The following is a 22,066-nucleotide window of genomic DNA, read 5'->3' as shown; positions in this document are numbered from 1 at the left end:
TCCTCAAGCGGGACTTTGTAAACACTAGGGGACCAAGCCCGCACCCAGCTGGCCCGCCAGTCAGGCCCAGCCGCGCCGTCTCCACCCGGCGTCTCAGCTTTCCCCGGAGACCCCGGGGCCTGCCACCTCACCACCTGGCTGTGCCGCCCCGCACCCTCCTTGCACCCTGTTCCTCCATCCGGGTGTCTCTCTTTCCAGCTCTCTGCCTTCTTTTTCCCCTGGCAAATGGGCCGCCGGGGGCGGCCAACTTCAGGTCCTTCTCAAGGTAGGGTCCTGCTGTGACACCTATGTATGCCTTAACCACTTAATATGAACAAAGCGGTGCCGGTGTTTTTATTAGGTTCCTATCTTTTCTAGTGTGTCACTGATAAAGTTTCTGAGCGTTGTGTCCCCAGTTCGATCCTCCCTGGTGTTTATTGTGTGACTTTATGTAGCATGTTGATTGTTAGAAGCACGTACGTTGTGTTACGGCAGAAATGACTGGATGTGGAAAATGTGAGCTACAGAGGAAGTGCCAGGAACTACGAGTATGGAGTAGATGAGCTCGCGTAACCTTCAAGACAACCCCATGAAGCCGGTCACATTATAGCCCCTTTTGGGATGAGGAGCCGGGGAGAGGGAACTTCTAAGATGGCACAGCCAGCAAGCGGCAGAGCCCCAAGTCTCATGCCGGGCTGGGAGCAAGCACTGAGGTCCCGGGGCTGAGGATGCCTAGCCGTCTGTGTTCCAGAAGCCACAGAGACTTGCGAACCAGCTGCTCTCCCCAAGGACGGCAGGGATCTGGACAGAAGACGGGGGATGAGGAGAGGGCCGGGGGCCTTGTCTCCGGGCAGAGGGAGTCCCTGCTGCACCGCTGTCCCTGGGCACCAGAGCCCAGCCTGGGCATGAATCTGGGAGAAGGAAGCCTACAGCCATGTCAGGAGGGCACTGCTGCCCCCAAGAGGGAGACAGAGGACGTTTCAGGGAGACTGCTGATAGAGGATAGGGTGGTGGGTTGACAAAGAGCCTGGGGGAGACCTTGGCTGACCTAAGAAACACCTGGGGAGAAGTGGGAAAAGCCTGGTCACTGGAACCCTGGATGCGCCTCTCATTCTGTGTGCTTCAGTCTCCTCACTGTATAAAAGGGACCGGACTGGATGGCTCCCGGGGCCTCATTCGGAACCAAAACGTTTGCTAAGTGTCACCCATGCACCAGGACAGCACTGCACTGAGGCCATCTGGATGCAGGCCCCCTCCGGCCGTGCCCAGGGCTGGGACTCCACCCACCACATCCACCGTGCTGAAAACATGGCAATAGTGGTGGCTGGTCTGCAGGTCCTTGGTGATGTAGGCAAAGGTACAGAGGTCCTCTGGGTCCTGGGCCGCACAGGAAATGTTCCGGATCTCATGCTCCGCGATGACGTTCTGCCGGGGGAAAGCAGGGTCTGGAATTCTCGGGCCCCCTGAGGCACACCTCAGCCCCTTTATGTCACCCACCTTTCTCCATCCCTGCCCGGGGTGTAGCCGAATATGCCACTACTTCTCTCTCCGATTTGTTTGGTGGGGGTGGGGACAGTGTCTAACCTCGCCTGACTTAGGTTTAGAGGTTTCCACCTGTGATCACAGTAACCGAGGGAGTAAAATGTTCACATCTGACCACCAGCTCTCCAGCCCAGGGCGGGGGCAAGGCGGGGAGGGTATCAGGAGGGTGGGGTTCCAAGTGCGGGGTGTCGGGGGAGCCCTTTGCTCATGAAGAGAATCACACCGTGAAGGGCCCGTGAACAGGTAAGAGGCCCACAGGACCCATGCTGAGGAAGACAATAGTCGCCTGTCACGAGGGCAGGGTCCTGGGATCAGGATGTGTGGCAGCCGAGCGGCAAGCACTTGGGCGAGGTGGTAGCAATGAAGAGGAATAAACAGGGCTGGGGACACCCTAGGTATGACGCCCAGCTTGTGGGGGGGTGAGGCATGGGGGGAGGGGTCCCCTCCCGCCAATAGTGTTTGTGAGAAGCACACCTTGTTGGAGGCATCGATGAACTTGACACCTTTGTACGTGATGGACAAAATGATGGTGGGGATCTTCTTCATGTGTTCGGTGGATTTCTATGCGAAACAAGGAGTTGTCCTGTGAATGTCCCTTCTCAAGGCCAAGCCCCTTGGATCCCGCAGGCCCCGGCCTCCCCCTGTACACAGCGTGGGAGGGCCCAGGTGGCTGCAAATTGATGCCTCCTATCCCAGCCGGCCCCCTCCCACCCCCATGCCCCGGACAACCTACCCGCATCTTGGCACAGGCGTCTTGGGTGGATTCTGTCCCTCGAAGATCTTTGATCAACATGGAGCCCAGATACTGAAGGAGCAGGCAGTAACCGGGCTTAGGAAGTCCTGTGTTATCATGCAGGGCGACCCAACCAATTTGGGACCAAGCCAAAGGGTTTCCTCTCCCAACTCCCTTCCCCCATCCTAGCTGGGAGGCCCCCCTTCTCCCTAGGTGCTGGGGGCGTCTGAGACGTACAGAACAGCACTGGAGCCCTGGTCCCGGCCAGGAGAGATGGGCAGCAGGGGCAACTCACATTAGCTTCATAACCGCAGGACTCGAAGATGAGTTTCTCCGGCTGGTGTTGCCAACTCTGCACAGGGGCATAGGGGGCGGCCAGGCTGGGGGGTCGAAGGGTCAGCTTGGCCTCGCGGTGCTCTTCCTGTAGAACACACAGGGTCACAGGTCTGCTTGCCCACTCCAGAGGAACTCATGGGCTCTCTGTGAGCTCCAGCCCACCCAAGGGCAAAGAAGCCAGCTACAAGGGGTTCAAGAGCAGGTGGGGAGGGCAGGGGACAGACAAGCCATGCAGAGGCACTGTGGCGAAGGTGAGGCCCATCCCCGCCAGAGATGCAGGACCTAAGCCACCTGAGAGCAGGCTCAGTCAGGAAGGCTCTGAGGTGGAGACGGGAAATGACTAAAACCAGAGAGGAGAAAACAAGCACAAAGCATGAAGGATGGGGAGCAGGAGCCAGGTCCCTGGGAGCCTCACATCCAAGTCAGGGATCACCCCACGTGATTCTGGGGTGGGCAAGTGTCCAGTGCTAGGGAGACCTTCTGTAGTGTTCCCTGAGGTGGAAGCTGGGGTGGGGGAGAGGGTAGGAGGCCACTGAAATCCAGGTGCTAGGTGACGGGGTCCTTCTACCAGGGCACTGGTAGAAGTGGGGAGGCGGGAAGAAATTTAGGAAACATTTATGACCTCCATTCCCAGCACTGTGCAGAAGTCTCCTCATATGGAGCAACTAAAACTTTTGGACAACATGCTTTTCCAATCTCGTCAAAGTCATGGCTGTGCTGGTGAAAGCTGAAGGAAATCCGCAGGTGCTGGAGAGGAGAAGTATGAGCAAGAGAAAAAAAGCAGGGACGCCCGGGTGGCTCAGGCAGTTAAGTATCCGACTCTGGATTTCGGCTCAGGTCATGATCTCACTGTTCATGAGATCGAGCCCAATGTCGGGCTCTGTGTGACAGCACGGAGCCTGCTTGGGATTTTCCCTCTCTCCCTCTCTCTCTGCCCCTCCCTGCTGTGTGTTCTCTCTCTCTCTCTCTCTCTCTCTCTCTCTCTCTCTCTCTCCATAAAACCTTAAAAAAAAAGGGAGAGAGGAAAAAGCAGTGAATTTCACGTTCACCTTAGCGGTGGGGGGTGGGGGGGTGGGAGGGGATGAGGGACACCTGTCAATCTTGTGACCAGCAGGCCAAGGTGGGGGATAAGAGACAAAGCCTGGAATCTGTGCAAGGCAGGAAGCCGGACAGGTGAGGCCTGAATACATCCGGGAGCCCTGAACGCGATGCCCTGTCAGATGCGAGCGAGGAGTGCAGGATGGGGCCAACCTAGGGCAAGGGCTTCAGGGCGGCCTAGGGCCCAGCAGCGGCTGGTGGGTCTGTGAGAGTAGATGGCACAGCCACATGTGTCTCCCAGCTGCGCCCGACACCGGGCTGCAGAAATGTAGCAGGAAGAACAGGGTCTGACCCAGGCTGCAGTTCTGCTGGGCAGGCAGGGTGCAGGGTGTGGAGATGAGGAGGGGAGAAAGCAGTTCTGGGGTACAGGCAGGACAAGCAAGAGGGGGCCAAGAAGCGGCGAAACAGGGCCGGTAGCCTGAGGGGCTGGAAGGGAGAGGCTGTAGTCAAAGAGGAGACAGTGGATCTGAACTTCTGAGGCCACATTAGATACAGGAAAGGCCCTCGCAGTGGCAGCTGACCACAGCCAGGTGGTCACAGCCGAGGAGTCTCGGGGCTGGACGCCAGACACAGGCTGGGTGGGGCTGAGGGGGAGGAGGCGGGGTCCTCCTCCTGCTGCTGACGCTGGGACACGGGGGCAGTGGAGGGGTCTGGGGACTCCCGTTCACAGCTCCCCTCCTGCCCCACCTGGATTCTGAAGCGCTCCGCTCGAGAAGGTGCCGCGGGGTCATGAAGACTGTCATGCCGCCTCCTGCCCGTGTCCCCAGGAGGCAGCAGCAGGTCAGCGGAGCGGCCAGTGCAGGAGTCATTCTGGCTCAGCGGGGATGATGTCTGGGAGAGCAAGTCCTGGCACTGCAGCGGAGAGAATCCCAGGTAAACCTTGGAACCCATCAGATCAGTCCCTAGACTGGAGGTGTCAGCCACTCCTGGGGTTGGTTAGGGCCCCGCGTGGGCAGGTGTGCCCGTCAGAAAGGGCATTAAGCTAAGGACCAACACCAAGCAGGCACCAAACAGATGGCACGCCGGGCCAGGAGCCGGTGGGGAACCTCGCCTCTGGGCCCAGCCCAGGTACAGTCAAACCAACCAAATTCTTCCCGGAGTCAAGAAGCCCTGGCGACAAGCAGGGCGGGCAAGCAGCCACCGGGGGCACCCCCAGTTCACTTGCGCCCTCCTTGGCCTGAAGCCACACGGAGAAAGGGATGGTTACAGGGCTGGGAAGCCACTTTGATATTCAGCAAAGATGGAATCATCGGTCACAATTCACTGAAGATCTCTGGGGCCCGTGGCCAAATCCAAAGCTCTTTTTGAGAAAATACACAGGCTGCCAGTCAACACCCTGAGGCCCTGTCTCCTCAGGTCTTCATGACTGAATGTCAGCTGTGCATTGGCTCCTCAGGGCGATCTCCTGTGTAACGCCCACGCCGTGAGGCTGCCGTCCGTGGGCTGAGGCTCGGAGGGCCCTGCTCGGGGCCCAGTGCTCGTCAGGGGCTCAGTCTCACAGGTCTGGGAACAGAGCCTGTCCCAGACCTCAGCGTGGGCCCTCAGGGTCCAACCTGCAGTCAGGGATTATCTGGCTTCAGCACAAAGCATCCATGAGGATTTTAAAACCACATGTTCTCAGGACACCTGGGTGGCTCTTGGTTTTGGCTCAGGTCATGATCCTAGGGACATGGGATCGAGCTCTTTGTCAGGCACTGCTCTGAGTGTGGAGCCTGCTTGAGATTCTCTCTCTCGGCTCCTCTCCTGCTTGTGCTCACGTGGGCGTGCCCGCGAGCCCTTTCTTTCAGAATAAACAAACATTTAAAAATAAATAAAATCAGGGGCGCCTGGGTGGCTCAGTCGGTTAAGTATCTGACTTCACCTCAGGTCATGATCTCACTGTTCGTGAGTTCGAGCCGTTCATCGGGCTCTGTGCTGACAGCTCAGAGCCTGGAGCCTGCTTCAGATTCTGTGTCTTCCTCTCTCTCTGTCCTTCTTCCGCTTGTGCTCTCTCTCTCTCTCTCTCTCTCTCAAAATAAGTAAGTAAACATTAAAAACAATTTATTAAAAAAATAAATAAAACCACAGGTTCTCTAGGCCACCCCAGTGCAGGGATTTTCCTTCCAAAGACTTGGGGAGGGCACAGGTCCCGCTGTGGATTTCAAGCCTTGTTTCAGGTTCACGTCAGACTGCTGGAAAGGGGGCTCCTCCTGCCCCCTGCCTGCCCCACTGGCTCTGTCACCAGCAGCTGCTGGGATTTCGATATTTGCTTTGCTACTTTTTCTAACATTTTACTTTCTACATATATTTAAACAGAACCCTGTATTATAGGCCCCCGTCAAGCTTCTGATGTAGATGGGAGGCATGTAATTGATAAATGACCAGCCCAACAACTCCTGCTCTGTGCTCCTTGGGTCCAGGGGCAGAACTGGTCCAACAACGAGAGGGGAAGGATCGTTCACTCCTCTACTATAGAGATCAGAGTGTCTCTAAAGAATCTCTCAAGAATTCTCTTTAATTCCTAGCTATATGAAGAACACCCACCGATCTCTTTCCACCCCTCCCCAACTCACTCTCAGCTGGGAAAACCGCGGGGGCTTCTGGGGTGGCTCCTCATAGGGCCTGTCTGCGAGGGAGGCGATGATGCGCTTGCGATGGCCGAGCAGGTGGACTTTCAGGACCTGGGCAGCAGGGGTGAGAGGAGGGGTCAGGCCACACCTGCGCCCGCAGCTCTCCTCCCAGCCCCAGGCCGCACCCTCGGGGGTCAGGCCCAGCCTGAGCAGAGGCTGCACTCACGTTGACAAGCTCCAGTTCCCAGAGGTTTTTCACAGTGTCAATGGAACTGTAGCCACTCGACAGGAAGGAATGGACATAGTCCTGCAGACCGAGGGAGTCCAGCCAGGAGGGCACTGATGGGGGGCTGTTGCCGTCATAGCCCAGAGCTTTCACCTGTGGGGCAAGAAGGGGCAGTAGGACTGACATCTCAGCACTCATGGGACAAAAGTCCAGAGGACCAGAGTCTCCTCCCTTCACACAGCCCTTTGTACCACTGCTCTGGTCCCGGCTCCCCCATCTGGCGTCACCGGAGCATTCCAGGGTTGGGGAAGACGGCCCTAGTGGGTACAGCTCGATGGGAGAAAGGTTTGCAGAGGGGTTCCCACTGAGCTATGACAAGGTCACAGACTTGGCGGGACAACATGGTATGTTCCTGTGAAGTAGGCACTGGCCCCACTGCTGGGACTTGTTCATGCTTCCCCAGCTCTGGGTACCCTGGACTTAGCACCACCATAGTCGAGGGGGAGAGGCTTGGGCCTACCAGCCCCTGGCTCCCCCAGGGAAAAACTGCCTCCCCTGCCGCCCTGAGCACCTCTCTGCCTTTCCTGGGGAAGGGCTGACGTCAGGGGTCGGTGCAGGCTGGCCTGGTCTCCGGTGAGTCAGGAAAGACCCCAAGAGGCTCCAGGTGACAGGCCAAACCTGTGGGTACCAGCTCCTGTGCTGGGCAGGGGTCTGGAGCCTCCCCCCAGAGCCTGTACCGGGTCCCCAACTGTCCTTAGTCTCTGCTGACTCTCCGGGCCCCGGGATTTGGCAAGAAAGTAAACAGGCCTCTGTGCTGCCCACCGTGTCCCTCGGAATGAGAGACAGACAGCCTGTGGCGATCTGCATGCCCTGGAGCCAAGCTCCTTCCCTATTCTGGGTCCAGGTGGCGTCGGGGACAGGGCCCTGTCTCGGCACAGGCTGAGGCCACCGAGCTGTCAGCGGTCACCTTGGGCAGGGACCGTGCTGCCTGGAGCAGCTTCCGCCGGTGCTGTGGGTCACTGATGCCAATCTCCCGCAGGTCTTGCTCTTCCATCACGTTAGGCCCCTGGAAGCAGAAGAGGTTCACGTGAGCGCCCTTGTGAACGGGTGGCTGACGGCAGCCTTGCGTGGCCCCTCCTCTAGCACGAGCGCTGAGAGGGACGGAGACCCCGAGCTCCCCAGGGAGGCCGGGCCAGGCAGCAAGAGTCTTGTGTAGGCAGGAGTCCGAGGTGCACAGCACACAAGTCTGCCCAGACGGCCCACCCCCACCCGAGCGGCCCCCCGGCGGGCTGGGCAGCGCCAGGGTTCCGAATGTGCACAGGGCAGTGACGCGGGCCACAGCCGAACCCGGGGCGGGGTCCGGCATGTCCAGGTCCAGGCACAGCCCTGGCCCCACTCTGTGTCCACACGCTTCTCAGGGGCGGGTTCCACAACCATCCGAGGTGAAGGGCGGGTGGACCAGCCCAAGCTTCCTCACAGACATGCTTTCCTAACTCGAAGGCTGCGACAGCCACGTCAGGTGGTCAGCCAAGGAACCAGCCTCAACCCAGGGAGGAGAGGAGTGTCAAAGCGGAGAGATGTCAGAGAAAGTCTTCTGGCCCCGGGAGCTGGGGGGGGGGGGGGGGGTGCCAGAGTTGGGCCATGAACCTGACCCCTGACGGGGAGGAGAGGGAGGTCTGGCGCTCACTGTGCACTTGCCTGCTAGATGACAGGCCCCAGGGCTTGTGACCCGGACACACCAGTTCACACTCACGCCCCTGTGCGGTGGATCCTTTTCATCCTCGTGTTAAGGATGCAGAAAAGGAGGCGGGGAGGTCAGGAACTTGCCGAGGCCACACATCTGGCGGTGGGGCTAACACCTGGCTGCTCCCTGTCCCCAACCTCTATGATGAGGCTTTATGCCTCACAGTAGCATCATCAGGTAAGTTTTTTCAGATTATGATCCATGAAAATGCACGTGTTCTGCCCCACCTTCAGCCACAGCACCCCCCCCCCCAACACAGAGGCAACTGGTACCACTTTTCTGGATGTCCCTCTGAGGCCAGTTTCCTTTTCTCACAAACGGAATTCTTGTACATCTTGTTCAACACCTTACTCTTACTACTTAATATACAGGCATACCTCAGAGATCTCATGTGTTTGGTTGTAGACCACAGCAATAAAGTGAGTAAAGTGAATTTTTTGGTTTCTCAGGGCATACCAAAGTTACGTTTACTATGCTATATCGTCTATTAAGTATACAATAGCATTATGTCTAAAAAACGTACATACCTTAATTACAAAGAACTGCTAAAAAAAAAATGTTAACCATCATCTGAGCTTTCAGTGAGTTACAATCACTGATCACAGATCACCGTAAAATAATAATAAAGAAAAATTTGGAAGATTGCAAGAATTGCCAAAATACGACACAGACACACCAAGTGAGCAAATGCTGTTGGAAACGTGGCGCTGACAGACTTGATCGACGCAGGGTTACCACAAACCTTCTTCCGTTTGTAAAAAATGCAGGATCTTCCAAGTGCAATAAAGCGGAGCACAAAACGAGGTACGTTTTACAGGTATACAGGAGATTGCTTCACATCAGGATATTTAGACCTGCCTCTTTTTTTAAAAGCCGCATGATCATCCAGGTTAGGGACATATTACAAATTATTTAACTAGGTCCCCGCTGCACGATGACTATTTCCAATTCCAGCTTTTACAAATAGTACTGCATGAATACCCCCATATGTGCATCATTTCTGGGACAGTTATCAAGAGAGACTGCTTGGTCAAAGGATATGTGTGTTTGGAAGTCTAACACACATTTATACTCCCATCAATGACACGAGTGCTAGATTTGTCACACTGTCAGCAACAATTGCAGAGAAATGGCTTATCACTGCACACTTCCTATTGTAAAAGCATCTCACTCACAGGGGAAGCTCCAGCACCTTTTCAGGTTTTGTCAAGTATTTATTTTTATTTTTTACTTGAGCGAGAGAGAGCACGTGTGCATGTGCGAGTGGGAAAGAGAGAAAGAGAATCTTAAGCAGGTTCCCTGCTCAGCACAGAGCCCGATGTAGGGCTTGATTCCACGACGCTGGGATCATGACCTGAGCTGAAACAAATGGCTGGATGCCCAGCCAGCCGAGCCACCCTAGGCGCTCCTTATCTATCAGGTATTTACATTGTGATTCCTGCCCCACTCCATGTTCTACAGGCTTTAGACTTGGTGACCCATTTAATAAAAGGGACTATCATTACCCCCACTTTACAGCTCGGGAGGCTGAGCCGAGAGAGCATGAACAACTTGCAGGGTCACACATATGTAAGCATGGAGCCGGGATTCAGCCCAGCTGTCTTGTCCATACGCTCTGGGGCCACATGTGTGGGGGACATCCATAGCTCCTTTTCCAGCAATTATCCCTTTATACCTTTGGGTGTTTATCTCTGGAGGTACTGATCTTTTCTGTACTTGATTTGTAGAAATACATTAAAAACTAAGGAAATCAGGGCATCTGAATGGCTTAGTCGGTTAAGCATCCTACCTGGGCTCAGGTCATAATCTCACGGTTCGTGGGTTCAAGCCCTACGTTGGGCTCTGTGCTGACAGTGTGGAGCCTGCTTGGGATTCTCTCTCCCCTCTCTCTCTCTGCCCCTCCCTGATAAGCGCTTTTTCTCTCTCAAAAATAAATAAATAAAAGTAAGGAAATTAACCTATTATCTGGAAATAGTTAGACATTCGTTTTTTCCAGTTTGTCACTTCTCTTTTGACTTTCATGTTGGCTTTGTTCGTGCAGAAATCTGTTGGTCTGTACCTATATCCCGTAGAGCTTCTCTTAGTTCTGTCAGGCTGAGAAAGACCTCCCCTCTTCAAGATTTTTAAAAACAATTCTTGCATATTTTCTTCCTGTAATTTTAGTTTCATTTTTACCATTAAATCTTTAATCTACAATTTTTTTTTAAGTGAAGTTCAAGAGTCAGGATTCAGTTATTTTTTTTCCTAGGCAGCAAGCTGTCTATTTCTTGAATGAACTATCTTTTCTCTACCAATCTGAAGTGACCTCTGCTGTGTCCTAAATTTGTGTGTTTCTGGGACTCTTTCTGGACTCTCTATTTCTATTTAAGCAACTCGGGCCAGCGCATGCAGACCCTCGCCTGGCGGTCTCGCCTTTGTGCCTGAGCCACGGTGCATGTTGGCACAGTAGCCCCCCCGGAGCCCGTGCATGGTGACAAAAACCTTTGCCCCACAGAGGACCCCTTCCAAGGCTCAAGAGAGCCCGGGGAGAGAGCTCTGAAGCCAGACCGGAAGCTCTCCTGCTCGGGCTGCAGACAGAACACACCCCTTCGCAGGGGCACCAGGGAGGCGTGGGCCTGTAGAAGGCTCCGTGTGACAAGGGTACTGCTCTCTCCAGGTCTGAGGCCAGTTCCTGAGTCACCCCAAAGTCAGGAGTCACCACCCTGAGTTCCTGCAGTCCCTCTGGGCCCACATCTACGGTGTGCTGACGGGAAAGGCAGAGAGAGGTGGCCTCTTGCCCAGACTCTGCCTGACGATGAGTCCTCACCTGGTGAGGACACGCACTGGACTGACCGGGGCACCTCAGAGATGACAGCACTGCAGGGAGTTTCTGAAATCCTACCGTGTCCTCAGCATTTACTCATAACCCTTCACACGCTTTTAGGGCAACATTAAAGCTGAACTGAAGGCTGACAACCGGGAAAACCGGATCCAGCTGGAGACAGGGCCTTCATTAACCCGTCAAGAGGACTAGGGGGCTGTATGCGGCAGTGAGAAGAAAGAGGCAGAGGTAAACCAAACCAAAGTAAAGGATGTGACGGAAAACCAAAGCAGGTAGTTGCCAGAGCATGTCCAGGGTGCAGGCAGGGTCCCCTCATTTCCTGCACGTGCCACACCTACATCCTCTCGGATTAGTCTGCGTGGTGACTAGGAGGCGTTACAAATCCTCAAAGGCAAGAAACATTCTGGAAGTTTCCACGCCCTCTTTACTAAAGGGAGGAAGGGACCACTGCCTTTTGGAACCATCTTCACAAGAAGGGCTGTGGGGGAAAAGAGACTTTTTACTTTACCTTCTATCACGTTAATGTTTATACCGAGGGCTGCTATCTTCCAGGCCCTGTTGCCAGCCGGCAATTAGGGAGCTAAGAAAGCAGAACAGCTCATTGGCCTAAGCATTTCAGTTAATAGAGATTTCTTAGATTTTATTTTTTATATGTTTGTTTATTTTTGAGAGAGGGAGAGAGAGAGCGTGCGTGTGAGCAGGGGAGGGGCAGAGAGAGGGAGACAGAGAATTCCAGGCAGACGCCGCACTATCAGCACAGAGCTCGATTCGGGACTTCAACTCACAAACCGGACCTGAGCCGAAATCAAGAGTTGGATGCTTAACTGACTGAGCCACCCAAGTGCCCCGGTGTTCTTAGGTTTGAAAAAAGTTTCTAATTCTAGGAGAAATCTGAAACATGAAACTAGTCGACACTCAGCCTGACTGGGTTCAGTCCCTGAGGAAGGGAGGACAGGAGGACAGAGGAGGGACAGAGTACCAGTGCCTCCCCGTCCAGGGCTCTGCTTCAGCCATTCCCTGTCCTGTTCCTCCCTCCTCGCAACCAGCTGGCAGGCGTTGACTACGGCTCCTCACTTTACAGGCCAGGAACCAGGTTTCACGGCCAGTGGCGGTGGCAGGATCCCACCTTCTTGGCCACATCCTGCTCTCTACACATCCAGGGAAGAGGGCAGCAAGAGGCGGTCGTCAGGGTCACTATGCACAGTAAGTGCACCTTCTGCTGGTCTTTGTGGGGGAGGTGACATGAAGAGATGCCAGTGAACCCGAGTCCTGACCACGTCCTGGCACTGTGCGGGGACTTTGCCTTCATCGCTTGAAAAAAGCCGCCCCAAAACCTTTGAGATAGGAACTGCCCACATTGCACAAAGAAACTGAGGCTCAGAGAGCAGGAGTGACATATGCGAGGTCACGGAGCTTGTGAGCTGCAGAAGGACAGTTAAACGTCCCTCTGACGAACTCCAAAGTCACGCTCCAGGCTCCTTCTACTTGTTTAGGGAGGTGGGCTCTGTTGAAGACAAAGCAAAGCGTGGAAGGTACCTACCAGCAGCAGCAGGGAAGCCGTCCCAGGGCTGGGGACGCTCGGGCTCTGGAACTAGGGTCCCTACATAGAACTTCCCTCCCGCCTCCCTTCCCTCCACCTCCGGGGCTGGGGCAGTGCTTCCACCTGTATAGAATCCCAACTCTTAGCGCTTCGTCGGCCCCTAGAAGTGGGTGAGGGGAAGGCCTGCCGAGGCCTCACAGTGGAGAAGCAGGGTCAGGATGTGGCCCAGGCCTCTGCGTACACAGCCCAAGCCCTGGGCCCAGGAACAGGCTGACTCAGGGAGAGGCCGGCCCATCAGAGCTCAGCTGGGGCAAGCGTGCCCCTGGACTGACTTGCACAATCATACACCATCATTCCCGGGTGTCCTTCCCTGAGAAGGCACAAACGAGGAGCTGTGCCTATTGTGGCGGTACCTTCACTCTCCTTCAGCTCAATCTATTTGAAAGGCCTCTCCTTCCTACCAGTATCCGTCACTGGGCTCACCAATGGGCGCAGAAGATGGCACTTTCAACAGGGGCGCGTCGGTGCTAAGCGGGGTCTCCAAGGCCCAGATCCTGCGTGTAGCTCAGTGGATGTGTGGACAGAGGGGAAGACAGGGGCCATGGGAAGGGAAGGAGCACGGACAGCAGAACTGCCTCTGGGAGTCGTGGGGAGAGTCCTGGAGGAGGCGGAGGAAAGGGCTGTTGCAGGGCCCCAGTCCTTTCTCTCTAGCTTTCTCTGGCCCTCCAGGGGTCTCTGATTATCTTCAGAGTCTTCCTGACCATATGACTTCAGGAGAAGGAAAGATCCTTTTGCATCCTGAGAGGTATCACACTTGTCAATATTTTGCTGGAATTTTAACTGCCGGGCATGTCTTCATTGAACAAATAGTGGAAAAGACCTAAGAAAGGAACATTTGGAGTGTGGCACATTGGAGTGGACGCTTCTCAGCCAAAGGGAAAAACACTGAGCTGCTGGCTGAGGGTCCTGAGGCTGTTACGGGCCAGAGGTGCCTGTCTCACTCACGGCTTTGCCACCACCTGCATCTACGGCAATGCCTGGCATGTTGTCCGCGCATAATAAAAATCTGTTGAATGACTAAGGATACTTTGGAGGCAACAACACGGATATAAAAAGAAGAGGCTGAACAGCCAAAACCAGTGCTGCTGACTCCATGATTGTGGTCTTTTGGGAGTCCTCTGCGAGGGAAGAGGATGAGGTCTGGGGAGAGGTGGGGACGTGCTGGGGTGGGGAAAGGGAGCCCCAGGGACGTATGAGCTGGGGGAGAGCGATGGCGGGGTCCAGAGGGAGTTTCACAGGGAGGTGGGAAGAGGGCAGAGAAGTGGGTCAAGAGCTCCCCAACTGAGGGAACAGCACAGGTACAGGCAGCTGTGACAAAAGCCACCCTGCCTGGGAGCAGAGAGAAGTTCCAGGAGATGGAAGTGGGAAGGTGGGCCTGGGCTGGAGGGCTGTGCCAGGGAGTTAGCTGGTCCTGCTCAGGGCAGAGGGAAGCTATCCTTTTCGTCACAAGGAAGCTGAGGTTCAGCAAAGGACTGACTTGCCTGAGGTCACATAGCCCTGTCCCTGCCATATTCAGGTTACAGAGCTGCCTCTTTCCCAGCTCAGAGAAGAACCAAAGCGGAGAGAGGGCAGTCATTTGAACTTCACCCTATTTGAACACCCTTCCTGACTTGTTTCCAGGCATACAGGGCTCAGCATGCCCCTGGCAAAGGGTCTGAGGATGCAGAGGCGCGAGCCCGGCTTACTGGAGGGGGGCCTGGGAAGCTGATGCCAGACCTGAGGATCAATGATTTACAGAAGCCCCAGCCCACGCCTGTCATGAAGGCATGGCATGGTGCTCTGCCCCCCTCCTGAGGCACAGGGTAGCACTCAGGGCAAGAAAGGGGGTCTGCCACCAGCAAGCCCCGACAGGTGGGAGGTGAGGCTCTAGCCTAGGCCCATCGCTGAGACGCAAGGTCAAGGGATGTTTCAGTCCCTCCTCAAGGCAGACAAGCCCTCAGCACGGAGGCGCTGGGCGGACCCCTGGCACCCGTTCTGGTCACTGTTTTGCTGGGGCCCTGATTCCGTGGCAGACCGTGAGGTCAGCCGGGCTCTCCGGGGGCTGCCATACCCGCTCCCCCTCCTGTCAGCTGGGGATCCAGGACCCAGCAGTTCGAGCAGTTTAAGTCTCTGAAGCGCGAACACTGCAAATTCTCCACCACGCTCAAACTCAGCCCTTGCCCTCTCAGGAGGGCAGGGCCCACAGGCAGCCTGGGGGGGAAGCCCAGACTGGTGTAGCCGCGGCGAGCAACAAAGCCCTGCGCCTCCTACTCACTTTCTGCCCCCCTCCCAAAGATCCTTCCCGCTCTCCCCTGCCAGGCCCCTCGGGCCTCAGACTGCTTGGGTCTGCTCGCCCCCTCTCACTCCTGGTCCACCTGTGCAGGTACCCGTGTGCTTACTTAGTACAACCCCAGCCTCAGAAGGCAGGCCTGGCTTAGACCAGGGCCCCGTGTTCAGCAACCTGCGCCCCAGGTGACCGTGCCCGGAACGGCTCCATCGCTGTGGCCGGTATGTGTCCTGGGAACCGCCAAAGCCTGCCTGCGGCAGAGAAGCCAAAGTGCCCAGTGGCGGGTTAAATCACGGGGCACCCACGTACTGGAGCGTGTGCAGTCACTGCAGCTGGTCACGAGAGTCCGTTAAATGTCACAGGGAAAGGTGTGCGTGCAACACAGGAGTATGTGAGAAAGCAGGCTTGGTGACAGTGCACCTGGGCATCCACCTCTGGGCCCAGTGACGACCAAACGTCCACCCCTCTGGGATCCGGCCCCCACTCAAACAAAGGCGGGTATGGTCTGGTGGAAGAGGGTCTCCTGGGCAGAGCGGTGCTGGACTGGCCTCCCAAGAAGGTTTATCATTGCCCCTAAGTGATTTCCAGACTTTCTGCCTGGCCCGCCCCTCAGGCCTCATTTCTGTATTCAGCGTGGCCGCTTTCATCTCAGACATTCACCGTTTCTGGGGCTGAGGGCTTTCCGTGTGCCAGCTACCACATGCAAGGCAGCTGTGGCATAAAGGAGTAAGAACCCGTTGGAGTAAGAACTGAGTTCAAATCCCGACTGCGCTGCTCCAGGTTCTTAGAAAGTTAGAACCTTGTAAATAGGATCAAGCCCTCCTGCTTCGCAGGTTAAATAACGAATCCCATGGTGCTGAGCGCTCAGGGACCAGGTGCTCAACGAGTCTCGTGTTTCTCTGTTCGCCTCTGTCTGGCCCGGCCCCGCTGCCTCCCGACTGGGGCTGTGTCACATCACTTCCCAAATGGGCACCTTCCCCCAGCTCCACACCCTCAGCAACAAGAGCGGCCCAGCCCTGACCCACACCCGCCACTCTCCTGGTCACCCCCTGCCCCCTGCAGCACAGACCTGCCCTCACCCGGAGAGACAGAACTTGAAGTTGACAAATGCAACCAGTTCTACAGAAGATGAGGAAGAAGCACAAATGTTACCAAGTCCCGTTTCTGAAGCCAGAGGCCCCTCCGCCCGCCAACTTCAGAAGGGTCCTCAAGGCTGGGGCAACAGCACAAGAGTCCGGGACTCGCCTCCCAGTTTCACGGAAACAACACCCCTATGCCGCCTGTCCTCCCGAGCCAGTTCTCAGTGTTCCCATTCTCCCTGTACCAGCACAGCATCCTTCCATCCATCTGCTGCCTGCTGCCCCTGGACACCTGAGCCTTATCTGAGGTCAAGGTGCTTCATTCATCCCCCAAATAAACAGCGTAAGTTACCCAGGCCCAAGTCAGCCTGGGGTCAAAGGGCTCGGTCCCAAGACCACCCAGAGCAAGCTTTACGTCTTCATGGGTCTGAGGACAAGGCCAATCTGATTCCCACAGAGCACGGTTGCCACCTGACCTCCACTGCAGAGAAAATGCCGCCTTGCTGCCTTACATTCTTACGTTTGTAGTTGGTCTCAGTCGCTGTTACGTGTCACCACAGGTAACAGTGTGTCCCCTTCACAGCTTATGCCCCCATGAAGTAGGCAGTCAAGTGAGACGCCATGGGACAGGGGGACATATGGGGGCGCAGAACAACCTGCCCAAAATCTTATGAGGGGACCTGGAGGGAAACCCACATCTCCCCACTCCCTGATTCCCTCTGCAAGTAAGTAGAACCTCGACTTTTCTCTTGAGCCGTTGCCCCCCAGTTCACCTAAGTGTGGCCTCAGCAAGCTGCTCAACTTCACTGAGAACACGAGGCAGGGATACCTACCATCCCCGACCCGTGGTGGTGGCAGCTGCAGGGCCAGAAGGGCTTCAGTGCCAAGAGCTCACTGGGGTCTGATTCCCAGCAGCTTTTTCCAGCCTTCTGGAAGTCGAGTGGCCCCCAACACACAGGGGGTGGATGGAATGGTCTGCCTGGTCCAGACGGGCGCCTGCAAGTGATGCCAGGTAGCACTAGCCTAGCTCACTGGCTCCCAGGCCCCTTCTTTGGGGGGACACACTGAGCACGAGGCCCAGACATAGCACGTTCCTGGGCAAGCAGGTGTGGGACTAGAGTGGGAGGTGGGGGCACCACTCTGGGCCTAGGAGACTTGCTTCTAGGACAGCTCAGCCGTGTGCTTGAGGAGCAACCTTGGGCAAATGACTGAGTCCAAGAGTCCTCAGTGTGGTGTCTGTGGACCCCAGGAGTCCACGGGTGGGCTTCAGGGATGCCTGGGAACACCTGAACTTTGACACATGGTGTGTGAGGAGGTCTGTGCCTCTGACAGAGACACATGGACCCCGGGGCCCTGCCCCCTACGCCTCACTTCCTGCACATGCACACTGCTGGGGGTTGGAATACGTGAACACTCGGATGTTCTGAGGGGCCAGCACAGAACCCCCTGCTGCTGCTCACACTGAGATGTCCGCAGCCAGAAGCTACAGAACAGGAGCTGTTCACCTGCTGCACACATCTTCAAGGGCAGTTAGTTAAGTTCACAGACATGAAAACAGTTCTCAGTTTCTTCCACTGTAAAGGCGGCCGGAGAAGGACAGAGCACACAAGGAACACAAGTGGGGGCAAACACAGTGGGACTCCAGCTGCTGTCACCCCTAGCCCGGAGAACTCCACACCACCTGGCAGAGAGAAAGGAAGAGGGAGAGCAAGAGGGTACGCGGCCTGGAAAGAGGCCCAGAGTGAGCCTGCCTCGTCTCAAGGTAAAAGGGCCCAGCGGAGACAAGGAAGCATCTGGTGGCATGTCAGTCAACCCCTGGGACCCCGCGAGGAGTTAAGTGACCACAGAATTGAGTCAGTCCAGGAGGCAGGATCCACACTGTCCAAGAGTATTCCTTTTAAAGCCCAGCTCCACTGACCCCCCGAGGCCCCTAGTTGAGGAAACCTCCCTTTCGGGCCCTGCCTCACTCTGGGGCACAGAGAATTCTAGCAGTTAGAGTGCTATGTGGGGAGAAGAGGGGGCTAGGACAAGTGGAGAGGAAGTCGAGGCAGGGAGGCATCCAGACAGCAGTGCCAGGGCACCCCTGCCCAGGCCAAAGAGGCCCCTTGAAGCCCGAGAGAGAAGAACGCAGAGGGAGGGAGCTTGGGAAGCCAGGGTAGGAACCCAAGGGCATGGCCCCACTGCGGACAGAAAGCCGGCCTCTGGGGCTAAGGAGTGAGGAGCTAACGCAGGGAGCACACAGGAAGAGAAGCTCCAGGGTCTGGGGGTCAGGCTGGGAACGTCACGGAGGCCAAAAAAGAATGACCTCTTCCCCAAGCCTATGCCTCTCGGCTCTCTCAGGGCTCGCTCCTCTTCACTGGTCATCCCTCCCCAACACACTGGAACAAGGTGGCCTGGTCTCAGAAACAGACAGGAAAACAGTAGGAGCCTATCCGTATGTGGTGGAAGCCTGTGGAGAAATAAATTGATGGGAGGAGCAAGAGGCCTCCGTGACGATGCTGGCTGTAAGAGGTGACGGGCCTGTGCCTCAGTCTGTGTCTAACCCATCCTCCGCTGGCTGCCAGACTCGTCTCCATTTTCCGTTTGTCTGTCATCCAGCACAGCACCCACCACGCGCCCTCTCTACCATGCCCTGCCATCTAAGGTGCACCCCGACGCCAGGGCCTCTCTGCCCGATGAGGGGAACAACCCGACGGCCTCCCATCGCGTGGCTGTCAAGGCCCCTTGCAGTCGAGCCCAGCCCACCCCTCCTGCCCAGCCAGTGGCCTGCCCTTCACTGCACTCCCTACACTGGCCTCCTCACTCACCGCAGATGGCTCAGGCCCCACACTCGCCTTTCCTCTGCCTGTGTCTTTCCAAGCCCACAGCCTCTGCAGACCCTCAGACAGCAAGTGCAACCCAGGAGTTCAAATTTGGGACAGATCTGGGCTAGCATCCCGGCTCTGCCCCTCACTGGCAGTGTCTCCACCCTCTGGGCCTCACAGCCCCATCTGAGCCCTGACCAGCAGTATGTCCAGGGCTGTGAGCCAGCTCAGCGCGGGCACTGGGTCCATGCCTGGGAAGGCGGGTTCTCCGCCCCTGTGCTCCTGCAGCACCTACACGCCTCACCATAGTACTTAACACTTGGCCGCTTGGTTGTTTTTATTGCTTTATGTGACTTGTTTTCCCAGCTGGACCATCAAGATCTTTAAGACACCTGCATTATTTGCTTTTCTGATTTTGGATCCATTCGTTGTATGAAATGCAGAAAATCTCTTATGTTCCAAATAAGAGAATAAAGCCATCCACAGCCCTCCTCAGATAACCACTGAAAACGTTCTGGCTTATTCCTTTGCATCTCTCGTGCAGAGATGTTGTCTTTTTTGAAAGTTAAGATCATGTTGCATATGGATTTTTGTGTCTCGATTCCTTCACTCAACGTCTGCCCACATCAGACATTCTTCAAAAACAGTTTTTTGACACCCACCTAACACTCCAGCATGTGGAGCACCATCACTGACTCCACTGCCACCTCTGTGAAGGGAGGTCAGGCTCGGTCCCCAGATATGGAGACTTGCACGAGCACACTTGGAGCTTCAAACTCACCAATCACCAATTACCTCCCTTCCGTGCTGATTAAATGCATTTCCTCCCTTGTCCTAAGAAAGCCCATTTCCTGTGGACAACACTTACGGTGAAAAACGGAACTGGCTGTGATGAGCGAGCCAGTGTGGTGGGCTGGCCGGCAGAGGCAGGAGCTAGATTCCTGGGTCCTGTCTCCCAGGGTCTGGTGTCAGCCCGATCAGCCTAGGGAGCACGTGGCAGCCCCCACTGCCCCGGCCCTGGTCCTGACCCTGACCCCTCCAAATCAAAGGCCCTTTCTGCCAGCAGGCAAGAGAGTATGAATAAAGTTCAAGGTGCAGTGCTTATCCAGCTCAGTCATCACATCATAGGAGGAACAACCCAGAACAGGAGGATGTTGGACCTAGACAAGATAAAATGCCAGAGGCCATGACAGAAAGTCTTCGGTTTTCTAAAGGGTTTAAGCGTGTTCTCTGTGGCCCAAAAGACAGAGTCCACAAGGACTCGGACTTTGACTAAGCCTGAGCAATGCAAAGAACAAATGGCTACTACTTTGTAAGGTGGTGGAATTCCCTGTCGCTGCAAAGTATCATGGCCAAGATTGTCTGGAAGGGAAGGCACAGGTGATTAGACCACATGATGACAAAGTCCCTCCCACCCCAACAGGGAGGAGCTGGACCCTGTCACAGGGAAATTCTACAGCAGTGCCTGGTCTGTGAAACACTCTTAGTGTCCAGATGTTCCTCCTACCTCGAGAGCTTAGCTCCCTGGAAGCTACTCATGCATCTTGTAGAAGTTTCCAGGGCATTTCACAACGAAGAAAAACATTTGCAACCTACTGAAAACCAAACTACATGGAGATATACCATAGCTAACATGATGGAAATTATACCATATGCAACGAAAAGAATGTTTCTCAATAAAAATGCCCTTTCTTGTGTGTGTGTGTTTTTTTTTTCCTTTTTTTCCGGTTGCTAAAACAATTAGCCTTACAGTCCATCTGGCAATTTACATGTAATTACCCAGGATGCTCTGCATGGCTCCTCAGGCCACTCTAGCTACCGGAAGTAATGTGCTCAAGTGAGGTGCGATCAGCATTCCTTCCTGTACAGACTCCACCTGCCAGTGCCCCGCCGGAACTGAGACAGCAGCGACGAGGAATAGCTCGTACCCAGGGCAACAGGAGAAGCCTGGAGGGCCCTGGAAATACGGAGCTGCTGGCCTCCCTCCATGAGTGTCCTTCCCCCAAAGACAGACCCGTGGTCTAGCAGAGTCCCTGCACCCTCCGGGATGGACATTTGGCTCAGGGCCAGATTTACCAAGATGCCCGCCTAGCTACTTTCTGGGTGTGAGCACAGGAAGGGGCAGGGAAGCAGTTTTAAAGGACTCTTGATGTTCACCAGTTGGGAACCTTACCGTTTCCAAAAGAAGAAGAAGGAGGGGTGAGAAGTTAAGAGCTCAGCCTCTAAAGTACTGAAGCACAGGGAAGGGACAGCCCGCCTCCCTTGCCTGCCTGCCTGCCAGCCAGTCTGGTGAAGGGGTATGCTCGGAGAGTGAAGGCCCCCCAACACTCAGCACCAGGGGCCAAGTGCCCCAGCTCGCTGGTTGAACCACCACCTCTACCCTGGGTTTGTCGGCCTTCCCCCAGGAACATGGTTAAGTCAGGGGTTAGGTTATAAGAACCATAAATATACTCAGTTAATGTAAGAAAAAAAAAATTGCTATTTAAAAACCCAAGACTTTTAAAAGTTGAAAAGTAACGGCCCTAAGCTGGCTTTGGAAGGGTGGCCCAGGTGAGGCGGGCCTGTCCTAGTCAGGGTCCCTCCCGGCAGCTCCAGGCTAGCACCCTGGGCAGGCTGCTATTCGGTAGGCACAAAACGCAGCCTCGTTAGTGGGAACTCCAGAGGGACCCACACTGGAGATGGGAGCTCTGGGCCGACTGACCCCCGCCCCTTCACCTCACCACCTCCTGGAGGGGTTCCAGGAGAGGAATGCTCATGGGTGCCCGAGCCACTTTCTGGACTGAAAGAAGATGCACTGGATCCTAAGCCCAAGGCCCCAGCCAGGCCCCACTCCACAGGGAGCCTGAGGAAAGTCACCCGGATTTTTCTTTTTCTTTTAACGCCTCGTGCTTTATAGGAAGACAACACAAAATTATACCTCAGAAAAGCAAGCAAGCCTTCCAACCACCAATTCAGCCTCTCCTCCGGGTCATCTCTGAGGTCACGAGTCCATGAGGCTACACAGCCACATTCCCCACCCTAGCCGCTCAGCCTGGGCTGGGCTGGGCAGGGAAGAGGCCTTCCTGCCGGACCAGGCTCCCTGCTTCAGCAACTACCTGCTTGATGGCACCATTCTGGGGAATAAAGGAAACTTCTGGCATCCAACAGAGATGGGATGGAAAGTCATCACAGGGGACCTGGCTGTCCTGTCCACCAAAACTCCCGGCGTCTGATCCAGAACAAGACCCGCCTTGAGGCCTCACTGCACGACATATGGTCTGAGGTCTGAGAGGGAGACCAGCAAGGGGCA

At 55.6% G+C, this 22,066-nt stretch overlaps 1 protein-coding gene across 10 annotated transcripts in view; it reads right to left on the bottom strand.

Annotated features, from left to right (window-relative positions):
- Positions 1–22,066, bottom strand: part of ANKS1A (ankyrin repeat and sterile alpha motif domain containing 1A) — a 179,342-nt gene that overhangs the window by 5,748 nt on the left and 151,528 nt on the right. For all 10 annotated transcript variants that reach the window (XM_045057418.1, XM_045057420.1, XM_045057419.1 and 7 more), the window contains 8 exons: positions 7,431–7,529; positions 6,464–6,616; positions 6,241–6,348; positions 4,376–4,540; positions 2,550–2,675; positions 2,255–2,326; positions 1,996–2,082; positions 1,267–1,404 (listed from right to left, as the gene is read on the bottom strand). In XM_045057418.1, the coding sequence (XP_044913353.1) occupies positions 1,267–1,404; positions 1,996–2,082; positions 2,255–2,326; positions 2,550–2,675; positions 4,376–4,540; positions 6,241–6,348; positions 6,464–6,616; positions 7,431–7,529 (948 nt within the window). The remainder of the gene's footprint in view (positions 1–1,266; positions 1,405–1,995; positions 2,083–2,254; positions 2,327–2,549; positions 2,676–4,375; positions 4,541–6,240; positions 6,349–6,463; positions 6,617–7,430; positions 7,530–22,066) is intronic.

Source organism: Felis catus, chromosome B2 (genome assembly GCF_018350175.1).
Source record: "Felis catus isolate Fca126 chromosome B2, F.catus_Fca126_mat1.0, whole genome shotgun sequence".
Classification (NCBI taxonomy): domain Eukaryota; kingdom Metazoa; phylum Chordata; class Mammalia; order Carnivora; family Felidae; genus Felis; species Felis catus.
Note: the sequence above shows the minus strand (reverse complement) of the source record. Positions and strands in the feature narration are given on the sequence as shown.